The sequence below is a fragment of the Hipposideros armiger genome, unplaced genomic scaffold (genome assembly GCF_001890085.2).
Source record: "Hipposideros armiger isolate ML-2016 unplaced genomic scaffold, ASM189008v1 scaffold_181, whole genome shotgun sequence".
In the NCBI taxonomy this organism is placed as follows: domain Eukaryota; kingdom Metazoa; phylum Chordata; class Mammalia; order Chiroptera; family Hipposideridae; genus Hipposideros; species Hipposideros armiger.
In genome coordinates this window covers 1,998,659-2,010,719 of record NW_017731531.1, presented here as the reverse complement: position 1 = coordinate 2,010,719, position 12,061 = coordinate 1,998,659, and the positions used below count along the sequence as shown (strand labels likewise).

At 43.8% G+C, this 12,061-nt stretch overlaps 1 protein-coding gene across 6 annotated transcripts in view; it reads right to left on the bottom strand.

Moving 5' to 3' along the window:
• Positions 1–6,755: 6,755 nt before the first annotated feature.
• The window catches only part of SOX6 (SRY-box transcription factor 6), a 625,392-nt gene continuing 620,086 nt past the window's right edge, over positions 6,756–12,061 (bottom strand). For all 6 annotated transcript variants that reach the window (XM_019652558.1, XM_019652560.1, XM_019652559.1 and 3 more), the window contains one exon: positions 6,756–10,174. In XM_019652558.1, the coding sequence (XP_019508103.1) occupies positions 9,871–10,174 (304 nt within the window). In that variant the 3' untranslated portion in view covers positions 6,756–9,870. The remainder of the gene's footprint in view (positions 10,175–12,061) is intronic.

Here is a 12,061-nt window from a genome sequence, read left to right as displayed (position 1 = left end):
TATTTCAGGCTGGGGCTAAATCTGTGAGCGAAAGATCCCGCGGGGAAGCCGTGAGGAGGGGGTAGGGTAAAAGCGAAAGGGGGAGTAGGTACTGCAGGAACCAGGAGAGAAGGTGGCCGAGACAGAGCTCACGGTCCTTAGTGACTGATGGGAGGTGGGGGTGAGGTCAGGGCTGCCTGCCTGGGGGTGAGTTTATGAAGCCTGGTAGACAAACAATTTATATGGTGTCCTAGGAGCCCTGGTGCTGGGGTGACATGTAACTCAGACGCCTTCCCTGATTAACTCCTTTCCTGGGTATCTCTCACTGTCTTTCACTACCAGAGTCAGGAGAGGGACCCCAGAATTTACATATTTCCTCATTATCTGCTCAATGGTCACTCAAGCTGGTGCCAAAACACACTCACACACATTTGCTAGGTAGCTAACTGACAGGGCTATAGGACGAGCTCTGAAGAGAGTCACCCTGTTGGCCTGGGGTAGCTAGCTCTTGGGCCCTCAATCAGAGGCAGGCACTGGGCTCAGTCAGAGCAGGGGATGACCGTGTCTGAGCTGTCAGAGGTCCCTGTCCCCAGCTAGATGCCTGAGTGCTCCCACAGTGACACAGCCCCAAATGCCGGGGAATATTCAGGACCTAAATGCTGGGCTGCACCACTGATGAGCAATCTACACACCACTGTGGGGCCATATGCAATATGGTCAACTGATTCTTAGAATTGGAAAGCACAAGCATGCGTTCTGGCACTGCCATTTAACCTCTGTGTGACCTTGGGTAGGTCATCTCCTGCCTGTGGGCCTTCACAATTCAATTGAGGACAACAATCCCTAAGCGCTGCCTCCCAGGTCATGTTGCTCCCTAAGCAGAGGCAGATAACGGTTCTTGGAGTCTCCTGTATGCCGGAGTCGGTGACCTAGTGTGGCTCACACGGCGTTTTAATGTGTCTCAGGTGATGCTGATGCCACTGATCTGCGGAGCACATTTTGAGTAAGGGTCTAGAGCACGCTTGAGGGAAAGAATCATTATTACCTGGACCATGGGTTTCTTTTGTCAAAGGACAGGGTACTAAGTAAACACTGGTGGGGTCACCGCCCTTCCTTCCCCCTGAAGGCAGAGCAGCTAAGTTTCACTCCCCTTTCATGATAAATACCCAGGGGTTGGGCTTCCCACTACCCCTGGTCCCTGGGCAGAGTGAAGGGTAATCTTGGACCCTGGGATGTCAAGGCAAGGGTATGGCAAACCCATAAAAGCTTCCTTTGTCTGGGTTGTCCTTTTCTTACTCCAGCCCAGATGCCTAGGAGGAAGGATAGAGCAGTGGCTCTCAGCTCAGAAACATGGGCATCCAATAGCGTGAGTCTGTCTGAAAGCTTGGGGACTTTTAAAGCCCTCATGCCTGATCAGGAAAAGCCATCGTACTGAGTTGAAGTGGCCCCCCCTGGAATGAACAGAGATGTTATAACTAATAACGTTCTCCAAATGAAATAACGAGCACCAAGGTACCCCGATGGGCCCCCTCTTCTCCACCATCTAAGACCCTGATGTTCACTGGCATCTATACCACACATGGAGGCCAAGCTGCCAGCATTCACACATTCACTCCACGAACAAGTCTGAACACTGACTGTGTGCCAAGCACTGTGCTGGGAGCTGGGAGACCCAAGGCACACTCCTTGGTTTTAGCAGCTCGTCATCTAGCAGAAAAGACAGACACAGAAACAAATGATTACAATGTAGTAAACATGATCATACAGGTCCTTTCAAGGTGCCCTGGAAGAGCAGGAAACTGTCTGGGGAGCTGGGGCAGATGTCACCAAGGAGGTGGTGATACCAGGGGTGGGGTTGAAAAGAGTGGGCATTTCCCAGAAAGAGAAGGGGACAGATTGACTCCCAGGAAAAGGAGAGGTAAGAGCCCCAGCATCGTGGACAGGCCAGGGGATGTGAGAGAAGCATTGGGTAGTTGAGGGGATTCAGGGCCCAGAGCAACACCAGCCTGACATCTGCTGATTGATGTCAAGAGTAGGAAGCTTGGATTATTTCCAGTCAGCTGTGAAAAGCCAGAAGATGTTAGGAGAGCCTAAGAGTGGGAAGACCGATCAGACCTGTGTTTTAGAAAGAAGACAAAAGGATGGTGAGGATGGACTGTCTCAAGGTGGAGCCCCCCAGCTTGGAGGAAGGCTGTGGGAATCATGTGTGTGAGCAGGTTCTGAACTCAGGCCTCAGGCAAGGCCCCGACTCTGCTCAGCCGGGGATACCAATGCTCCCCACGAGGGCAGACACTCTCTGGCCCGAGGAGGCAGGCTTCATTCGTGCTCTGTGTGCAGGCCTGCCGACCGCTGTTTACACATGCCATGTCATGTGATTCACCCAGGAACCCTGAGAAAGGACCCCGTTTTACAGAGGAGAAAGCTCAGAGGAGTTACCTGGGGAAGGTCACACAGCTGGCAAGGGGCACAGCCAGATCACTGTGAGTCCAAAGCGATGCCCTGTACTTACCTGGGATTTAAAAACCCATGGGGCCCAGGAAGGATCATGGAATGCTAGGTTTTCAGGACTTAGCAATTTGACTGTGATCGAGTTGTACAAATCCTTGGCTTCCCTCTGGCGAGGCATTTTTCATAGGATATACCAAAAACGATGTTGCCGGGGCTCCCCACACCCCTCGCTCCCTTGAACTCTTTGTGTCACTCTCCAGGTGTTGCTCACTACCTCTGGGTTCCATAGCACTGGCCCGGCTGGCTTGGAAAGTCTCCTTTATGGCTGGGCTCCCTTCAGCCCACTCCCTCACCTCCATCCCTCAGACTCCTAAAAGCTGGTATCATTTCACTCCTGGTCCAACTTGTGGCTGGACAACGAGATGGGAGCTCTCCTCCCCTGAGGCAGAAGGAACTGAGACATCAGCCAACCACCATGAAAGGCAAAGGTTCCGTAAGTGTGGCATTTTCCACTCTTGGCTGCTAGACTTGCAGAAAAGTTGGTGTCAGATGAGAGGCTGGCCCTGGAGAGTCATTCATACCCTGGGACGCTCGGAGCTTTTATAAACGGTTTCCCTCTCATGAAGAAGTCAGGCAAATAGGAAGTGACATTCTTTCTCATCTTCCCTGGACAAAAATCCACCTTGGCTCCTGTTCCTACCGTCTAAATCCACAAGCATTTCCTGCTGCAGCAGTGTATGCTCCACAATGAAAAAAGCAGGCGATCTTTCCAGGCTCAGGGGTTTGAAGGCGTCCCAATCGAGACCCACCTCCCAGCTAGGCAGCGGCAACGGCAGGGAGCAGGAGAGCTCTGCCGGCTCCAGCAGCAAGCGGGAGGCAAGCCTGACGCCTACAGGCTCCAGGCTGGGGGCAGTCTGCCGGGCACAGACAAGGCCATACACAGAGGTCATAAAACAAAATTTATCTTTAATTTGTAAGTGTCAACAGCAGTACAAAAGATGGAGTGATGACGACTAGATTAAGGGTAGAGAGGACAGTCTTGAGGTAAATGAGCATAAATAGGCAGTTCTTATAGACACTCCCCTGAGGGGCCTAGGCCCCGTCATGGCATATACATTATCACCCAAAGATGGCATGATTAACATATCAGGAAAGCACCTTGTGCAAAAAAGGAAAAAAAAAAAAAGTAGCTAAGGTGCCAACATACACCAGGATAGAAAAAGACAGTGTGTCTTTCAATTTTGTCTTTTCCCTTAATTATGAGGCAAAGGAGGGGAAGACTTTGAAAAGTACCACTGAAAGATTATTCAATGCTGAGTTTTATCTCACATCAATACTGCACAACAAAATCCAAGAAGCTTGTGTATGCAACAAAGCTAAGAACAATGATTCATTCCTTTAAGTTGGAAGAGACTCTGTTTTTCCCATCTCTTTAATCCTTAGCAAACTTTTTTTTTTCCATTATCAAGAGGAGAGTGTGAGAAAGATGTGATGGCAACACTTAAGGTCATTTAAAAACTTTACACTGGACTGTACAAGATTTTTTTTTTGATAAACTATTTACATTTTCAGACTTTCAAACATATTCAAAGCAGCAATAGACACTAGTTTTTATGATTTTTGTTTTTTTTCTAATTGCCCAAATAGTTACCAGCCATGGGCCAAATAGGTACCTGCGTTATACATAGAATTTCTACAAAGAAAAATGCAGTTAAAATTTGCTCGAGAGTGTATTAAAGGCCCTTAGTGTCTCCAGGGCTACACCCGCAGGGTTGCTAGAGGAACCAAAGCACAGTACCTTGACAACAGAGTTGCAGTTGTCCCAACAGCCCTACACAAACTTTACACTTTGAAACAGCAGCCAGCATGTCAGTCCAGCATGTCAGTGAATTGTGCTGATTAAATTAACATAGAATACAATCTCACAATATACATCACAAACAAATTACAATGTCGGGAAATAAAAGAGTTACAGTAAGATAAGTTATGTAGTAACAGCTCATAAGCTTGTCTAAGGTAATAAAAATTTTACATGGCAAATACGATAATGAATGAACATAAACGCTAAGCATTCTAGTTTGCTACAAGCTGGAGAAGGGTACAATAAAGACTGCACTTTCAAAAAAGCAAAAAACACGTATGACAAAGGAAGACGAACGGAGAATGCACATGAGCAGATATGCAATGTGCAGCATACAAACAGTTAAATATTTGCACATTCCCCATACTCCAAGAGCACCAGCACTGAGGCCTCACTTTATGCTTGTGGTTCTTCAGGAATAAGAAACTACTGAGCAAGATATGTCACTGAGTTGCCTTCAAGCTTTCATATTGCCACGGATACCAATTAGAAGAGTATCTGCACTGTCACCTATCTGCCCCCTCCCCCACCTCTAGCTCTATCCCCAAAGGTACCAGCATTTCGAACACTTGTTCATGAGCTTTCGGAAAGCAGTCTGTCTGTCCCCAAGGGAGAAGATGGGACAGGGATGAAAAGGAAATGTGTTTGCACATCAATATTTTCCATGATATTAGCAGAGGGGTACACCCAATGGTATATGGCATCAGAAACAGAACATAATCGGCAGGAATAACAGGTAGAAGTTGTTTATTAAGGAAGAAAACACGTCTGGGGGCAGATGACTTAAGGAAATGATGCAAGTGCTTTTATAAAAGGACAAATGAGGTCATACAATATTATTATACTTTGAGAAGTGAGCTTAAGTGCCAACTCAGTCCTTAGACAAATGTGTACAAAATCAGGCAAGACTACAGCAACCATTTTGTCATTTTCTCATCAAAAAGGAAGACCCAGTAATAATGTCAATACATTCCTCTAGCTGCATTCTTTGCAGTTGTTGGCACTTGGTACAGGACTTCTCATACAATTTAAAACTATTAAGTGATGCTTTTTCCTTTCCCTAAAGAGTAGGTAGAGGTCACCTCTTTGCAAAACGAGTAAATGGAGACCAGCAGCCTCAGCTGTGGTGTTCAAGTGACCAGGCTGCTTCCGACTGGGTGGAGATGGGCTCCCTCGAAACAATTCCTGCTTTCAGCTAGTTCCTATGCTGCTCGCTTGGGAGCATGTGCTCTGCAGCAGCAGCCTGGCTTCATACGGAACAGAAAGAAGCCTTTAATTTCAGCCCTACAGTGATCACACCCTTTTCAAACACCCAGGCTCCAGTGGGGCTAATGTTCAGGGGACGGAGGGAGTGGGGCAGAATTTGACAAATTCAAAAGCACTGTGAGCCTACACCTGAATTTAGAAATTGGCCTAGGAGTTGGTGTCAGGACCCAGGCAAATCAAATCAGGTCTGAGGACAAGGCTGGGAGTATCAAATACCAAATGAAGCAAACTGATGTGCTCCTAAAAGGTTGAGCTGGATACATGTGAAAACGACACAACTTTCGTACCTTTCTGGAAAAGATATGGTATCCGGTCTGCCAATGAAATAGAGAAATTGCCTGCCTGGCTGCTCCTGTCCACATGGATTGATCTTTTCTCTCTCTCTCCCTTTCTTTTTCTCTTTCTCTATTTCTTTTTCTCATTCTTTCTCTTTTTCTTTCTTTCCTATTCTGTATGGTCCTTTTTTAATTTTTGTTTTTTTAGGATAGGATTGTCTGCCAGTGTCCCTGTTCTAAGTGGCATGGGAAAATTCTAATCCTGCAAGTGCTTTACCAAAATGGAGACAATTTTTATTTTTGATTTGAAGATATTATAAAATAAAAAGCACTGAAAAAAAAGTTGATTCATATTCTTTAATCTACTTGGCATGGTGGGACTTCTAGTTAATGGCCAATCTCAGAGATAGACTTTTACCTTTATAATGGCATTCATCCTTCTTGTTATTAAACGGTCACAGAAATACCTTATACAATTTATGTGGAGTCACAAAGTACACTGACTCTCTCCCCAGCTGTACCTGAAATTTGGTATGTTCAATGAATCTATTTTCTATAAGAAAAGAAAAAAGTCAAAGTCTGAGTCTGTGGACAGTGGGTTCTGAGCTGTGTGAGAACCCGAGTGAAGGGTTTTACTGCCCCAGCTGCAGGTGGAACACTGTTCTCTCAGCATGACTGGTAATTCACTATTCCCATGAGGTACAGTGACTCATCAACTTCTAGTCTGGACCAACATATATGGATAGAGAACAAAAAGGAAATACATAACTTATTTCTCACTAAGTATTCATGAACCAAAAATAAATTCTATTTCTATGTTATATTTACACAATTAGAAAAAATCTAAAATGAGATGGTAAAGTCATAAAAAACTTTGTTTAAGCCCCACTGAAAATAAAATGAAGTGATCCCTATGATTGTCATTCTTAATTTCCAAGGATGTTTAGAGCCAAACTTGGCTAATAAATAAACTGCTTATGCACAGAATTTAGATTCAAATACAGCATCACTGTTTGACCCAATGAAAGAAACGTTTACAATCAGATCATTCCTGAATAGCCTTTCATTTTGAAGAACGTGGCTAGAAGTAACTGAACCCCAGGACTGAGGCAGAGCTGGAGCTAAAACAAAGTGTTCATACACACATGTATTTTTGCATAAATAAATGAAATAACAAGACATAAAAATGACTCAAATCCGGCAACTGTGAGGCAAGCCCACACGAGTCGAAACAGATGACTTTTGTTCATGTAGTTTTCGTACAACAGTTTCACATTAGTCAGAAGTGATAAAAAATACCATTTATATCCAGTGCTTATAACACTTACGAAACAACATCTGTGAGTGTGTGTGTTTTTTGTTGTTTTTTTTTTGTTTTGTTTCTTTTTACTACAAGCAAAATCAAGTTTCAGTCCTAAAGAACAGTCCTTTGTTCTCCACCAGCCCAGAATATTATTTTGGCATGGTCATAAAACAAACAAAATTAACCTACTATTCTAAATGTTTGCCTTTGTGCAAAATTAATTACATACAATACAATGCTAGCCATACAGCACTCTACCTACGCGACAAAATGGAAGAAAAAAAAAAAGGAGTGGGAGAAGGCAGAAGCAGAAGTCAAAGAGAATGAGAAAAAACGTGAGAATGAACTGAGGAGGAGAGGTATATATTCAAAAGAAATCAGTAAGACAATAATAAATACTCATTTTTTTCTGAGAAAAAAAAATGACCTCCTCCTCATTTGAAATAAATGTACAAAAACAAAGTTCCAATCCCCAACCAATATTAAGAACAAAACATTCCTATTAGTACCTTAATCAGCTTATAGAGAGCACTCCCAGCTAACGACATAGACAGTAATATCTTGTCTAGACCTATTTATTGCTATTAAGCATGGCATTGAGCACTCTTTAAATAAATATGAAGGTACACTATTTTCTTCCAAGTGACAAAATGGCTCAAGAAATCTGATGGGGTCGTTCCTATGTCCTGGTGATCAGATCCTGGATTGTCCTATGAGGTGAACTGTCCCATTCGCTGACACTCTCCCACTGAACCCCTCTGGGTGAGGCCCCCGCCCCCCATAGGCAACCAGTCCTGGTTTCAGGAAGGTCAAAATGGCATGACCGAGATCCCTGTGGTTAGAAGATGGGGAATGAAACCTCACTGCCTCCCAGTCCATCAGCACATCTCCAGAAAACCCGCGTGTGACAAGTGCAGGTAATCTTGTTCACACGTAGGCATGCCACCCCCCCCCACCCCAATGGCCACAACAGAGGGAGGGAGCCAGAGGGACTGGTGTGCTGCCTCAGGAGTGATCTGTTCCCCCCAGTTTACAGTAGGAACATCCCAGATAGGGAATGTATTTCCCCTCTTTCTCCTGCCCTATGGTTTTCTCTCATTTATGGATGTAGCATGACTATTTGCCTCTATCTTCACTTTGAGGCTGTCACAGGGCTCTCTGCATCCAAGGGATTTTGCAAAGAACCCCACAGATGTTCCAGATGGGACAAGGCAAGTCAGTGTAAAGGTGCCAGCCCATGACAGCATCGCTGTAGCCTCCTACATGGCCCGCAGCCCTGGGATTTAGGTTTGGCTGTGGGACTCTCCTGCCTGGCAGTCACCATTGCTGACCCTTGCTGCTGAATGGCATTCAGGGGAAAGGCCACCGAGGCAGATCCTACGACTTGGTGCTGAGCTGACTGAAGGGGACATTCTGGCAAAAGGTTTGAAGTCACGACGAACCTCGGGGGCATAGCTGCTGAAGTGTAAGACTCTATACCTGCATCCAAATACACAGCCCTGCAGCCAGATACACACTCGTGTTTAAAAACAACAGTGCAGGTATTTAATAGGATCTTGTTTCAGAAATGCTCCCAGATGCTCAGGGGACATATCACCACTGTGTACATCTCTTTGTATCTAGCAGGAGAAGGAGGTGAAAAGGGCTGAAACGTTCTTCGGGGAAGGATGGTGAAAAACAAGAATTATTAAATTAATGCCACCGATAATTTTTTTTTTAAATAAATAGTAAGTGGACCCTTGACATTCTGGAATGAATAAATTATTTAAGAGAAAATGTGTTAAGACTGAATGTCAGGGTTAAAGGCAAAGGGATAATGGGTGTAGTGAAAGGCGGTCTCAGGCAGAGAAGACCACCAAGTCGGTGTCGGGGAAGGCGGGGAGGGGTGGTCGCTCTGGTGCGTGTACGTCATAGCACGTCACGCACGGATGGCACGTCAAGAGGCAAACACGATTGGGTACATGCACTGTGGCAACCTTGTTCATTCCTTACAATATCTTGTCTCCAGATTCCTGAGTACTTTACCATGTTGTGGAAAAAAAAAAATGTATGGTTTGCTAGTTTACGTTAAGATGCCAAAGATTGTCTAAGACTTCGCAGTGTCTCCTTTAAGACTTTCAAAATATTAAGATTCAAAAGTGATGAGAAGGTTTGGCACATTCAAAGTCTAACTCTACACATGGAACAATGGAATTCCGAGGCCCTTTGAGTATGTTCTCCATGCAGCTGCACACGCCGTGGACTTGTTCTGCTTCACGACACAAAATCTTCAGTTGCTTTCTAAAATAATTCAGAATAAAAACACATTCACAACCTGTAGGCCGGCACAGCATACCTGAGTGAGAATGTTTAACCCCATCTAAAACAGTAACTTAAACCTTTATCAACATCCAAAAAAGGAAAAAAAAAAAAAAAGTAAGACAAAAATATAAGACTTGTAAGACAGCTATGGGTTGAGATAAGTTTTCAAGTCCTGGTGTCTCATATTTAATATGTCTTCACCTAAAATTAAAAAAACAACAACAACAACAATAACAAGAACGACAAAAAAAAAAAACTCAAGTTCATGAAAAAAAAATCAGGGAAAGCTTAATCTGTCTCACACTTGACGGAACAATTAAGACCATTCTGCTGATGTAATTGTGGAGCCACAAATGCATGCGGGCTCTTTAAGAACTTTTTGTCGGGGGAGGGGCGGTGAAATGTCAGAGTATTTTAATTCAGCAAACAAACACTCCTCAGTTGGCACTGACAGCTTCTGGGGCTTCATTTTCACTGCTATAGTCTGATTTGGGATCGTCTTCATAGTCGTCGTACATTTCCATTTCATCCTCTCCATTAATCATTTCATTTCCAGCGAGGCTTCCACCGTCTGTCTTCATACCATAAGTGCTCTGGATGACCGGGAGGCTGGGCTCTGGGCTGGCCGAGGTGCTAGAGCAGTCAGATGTCATCTGAGGTGATGGTGTGGTCGTTGCCATAGTAATAGCACCAGGATACACAACACCTGTTCCTGTGGTGATTGGAATCTGAGGCTGTTGCCTGTATAGATTCAAAAAATAAAATAAAATGGGGGAATATATCTAGCTAGCTAGCTAGCTAGCTAGCTATCTGTTTTTCTGTGTGACATCAGAATTCTACCCCCACACATTCCAAAAGGGGGCCCTGTGTGACATTCTAAGCAAATGACAAAATGTGACAAAGGTATTCCCTGGAGGGGCCCTGCAAATCTCCCTCCTGCTATGGCTGGGGGGTTAAGCAATGCAATGCAGCAACTTACTGATGGTTTTGCAACATAAAAGCAGCGTTCTTATAACATTGAAAATACGGCCAATCTTGGATAACTGTTGGGCATTTGGAACAAATGTTGCAGTTAATTCCACAAAGTTAACACGTGAGAGATCGCTTTTTAAGATTCTCCCAGAACATTAAAAAAATAGACTGGTAGCAAGAGGCATATTATAATGACACTGTTAAGCAGGTTTGTGTCTTCACCTTGGTTTGAGAATTTAACAGGGGAAATATCAAGATGAGAAAGGGTCTGGTATGTCCCAAAGAGTCAGATTTAACAAAGCATATATTTAGTATCCATGCAAATATCTATCATAGCAGAACTTGCAGGGAAGCTCCTTTGAGGAGCTTCTATTTCCCTACTTAAGGAAGGACGGGTCATCTTGGATTAGCCTTGAGGCCCTAGGCTGGAGCTGGGGTTGGAGGAATCAGGAGTGAAGAGCAGTGAGAGCTCTGCACCTTAACAGAATGACACACGCTGTCTCATCCTAGATCCTGGCAGGTGCCAAAGCCTGGTCACCCCAGATCATTCCATCATTATATTACTCTAGTTCAAATAAACTTACCAGACCCTTTATGAAGGTGAGTCTCTCCCTCTGAAGGGAGACATGGCAGTCTGTCTCTCAATTTCTCTTGAGTCATTATAACTGGTCGAAAGAATTAAGTATCTACTGCCTAGCTCAGAGATTAAGACTAAAACAATATTCTCACGGATGCGATATTCACCAAGTTTTCTCAGTCTTTACAGACAGTAATTATAATTTAAATTTATTTCAAAATGTTATTGTAACTATACTTCCTGAGCCTCAGTTTCCATATATTTATAAAAGCTGGGGTCAGGGGAGTCTTGGAAGGTCCTTTCACCTTCTAAGCCATCACCTAGATGACTTTGGGTCAGTCTATCTCTTGAAATTTTTTTTTGTGTGTGCTTCATATGTTCTTTTTTATTATTGGTCCAAAGTTATATAGCATATGGCAATTAGGGTCAAGATTGTTTATTATGTTGTGCAAATCTTCTATATCTTTTTAAATTTTTTAAATTAGTTTCAGGTGTACAAAACAATGTAATAGTTAGACATTTCACTCCTCACAAAATTATAACCCTCCTCCCCTAATCTACTACCCTCTGACATCGTATATAGCTGTTACAATTCCATTGACTCTATTCCCTATGCTGTACTCCACATCCCGTGACTATATGCATATATATTAAATTATAGTTGACATTCAATATTATTCAGTTTCAGCTTCAGGTGTACAGCGCAGTGGTCAGGCATCTACACCGTCCATGAAGTGGTCTCCCTAATAAGACAAGTGCCCATCAGATACCTACAAAATCTTTACAACATTACTGAATGATTCTGAATGACCTGCTAATGCTACATTATCATTGAAACTTTCTATCCACCACAGGCTAAAAGGAAAATATCCTGAGCCTGTGAAGAAGTAGCTGAGTTACTAGCCATTCTCTGACATGTCCAGAAGGAGCATAATTTTCACAGAGGCCGGCACGCCTTCCATGCTGGTCCAAGGAGCAATGATGAAATGGCCCAGCATCACTCTGTGAGATATCTGATATGCTATCTTTCAATCACTAGGAGGCATACTAATGATCCCTTAACCTTTTACTAACATAAT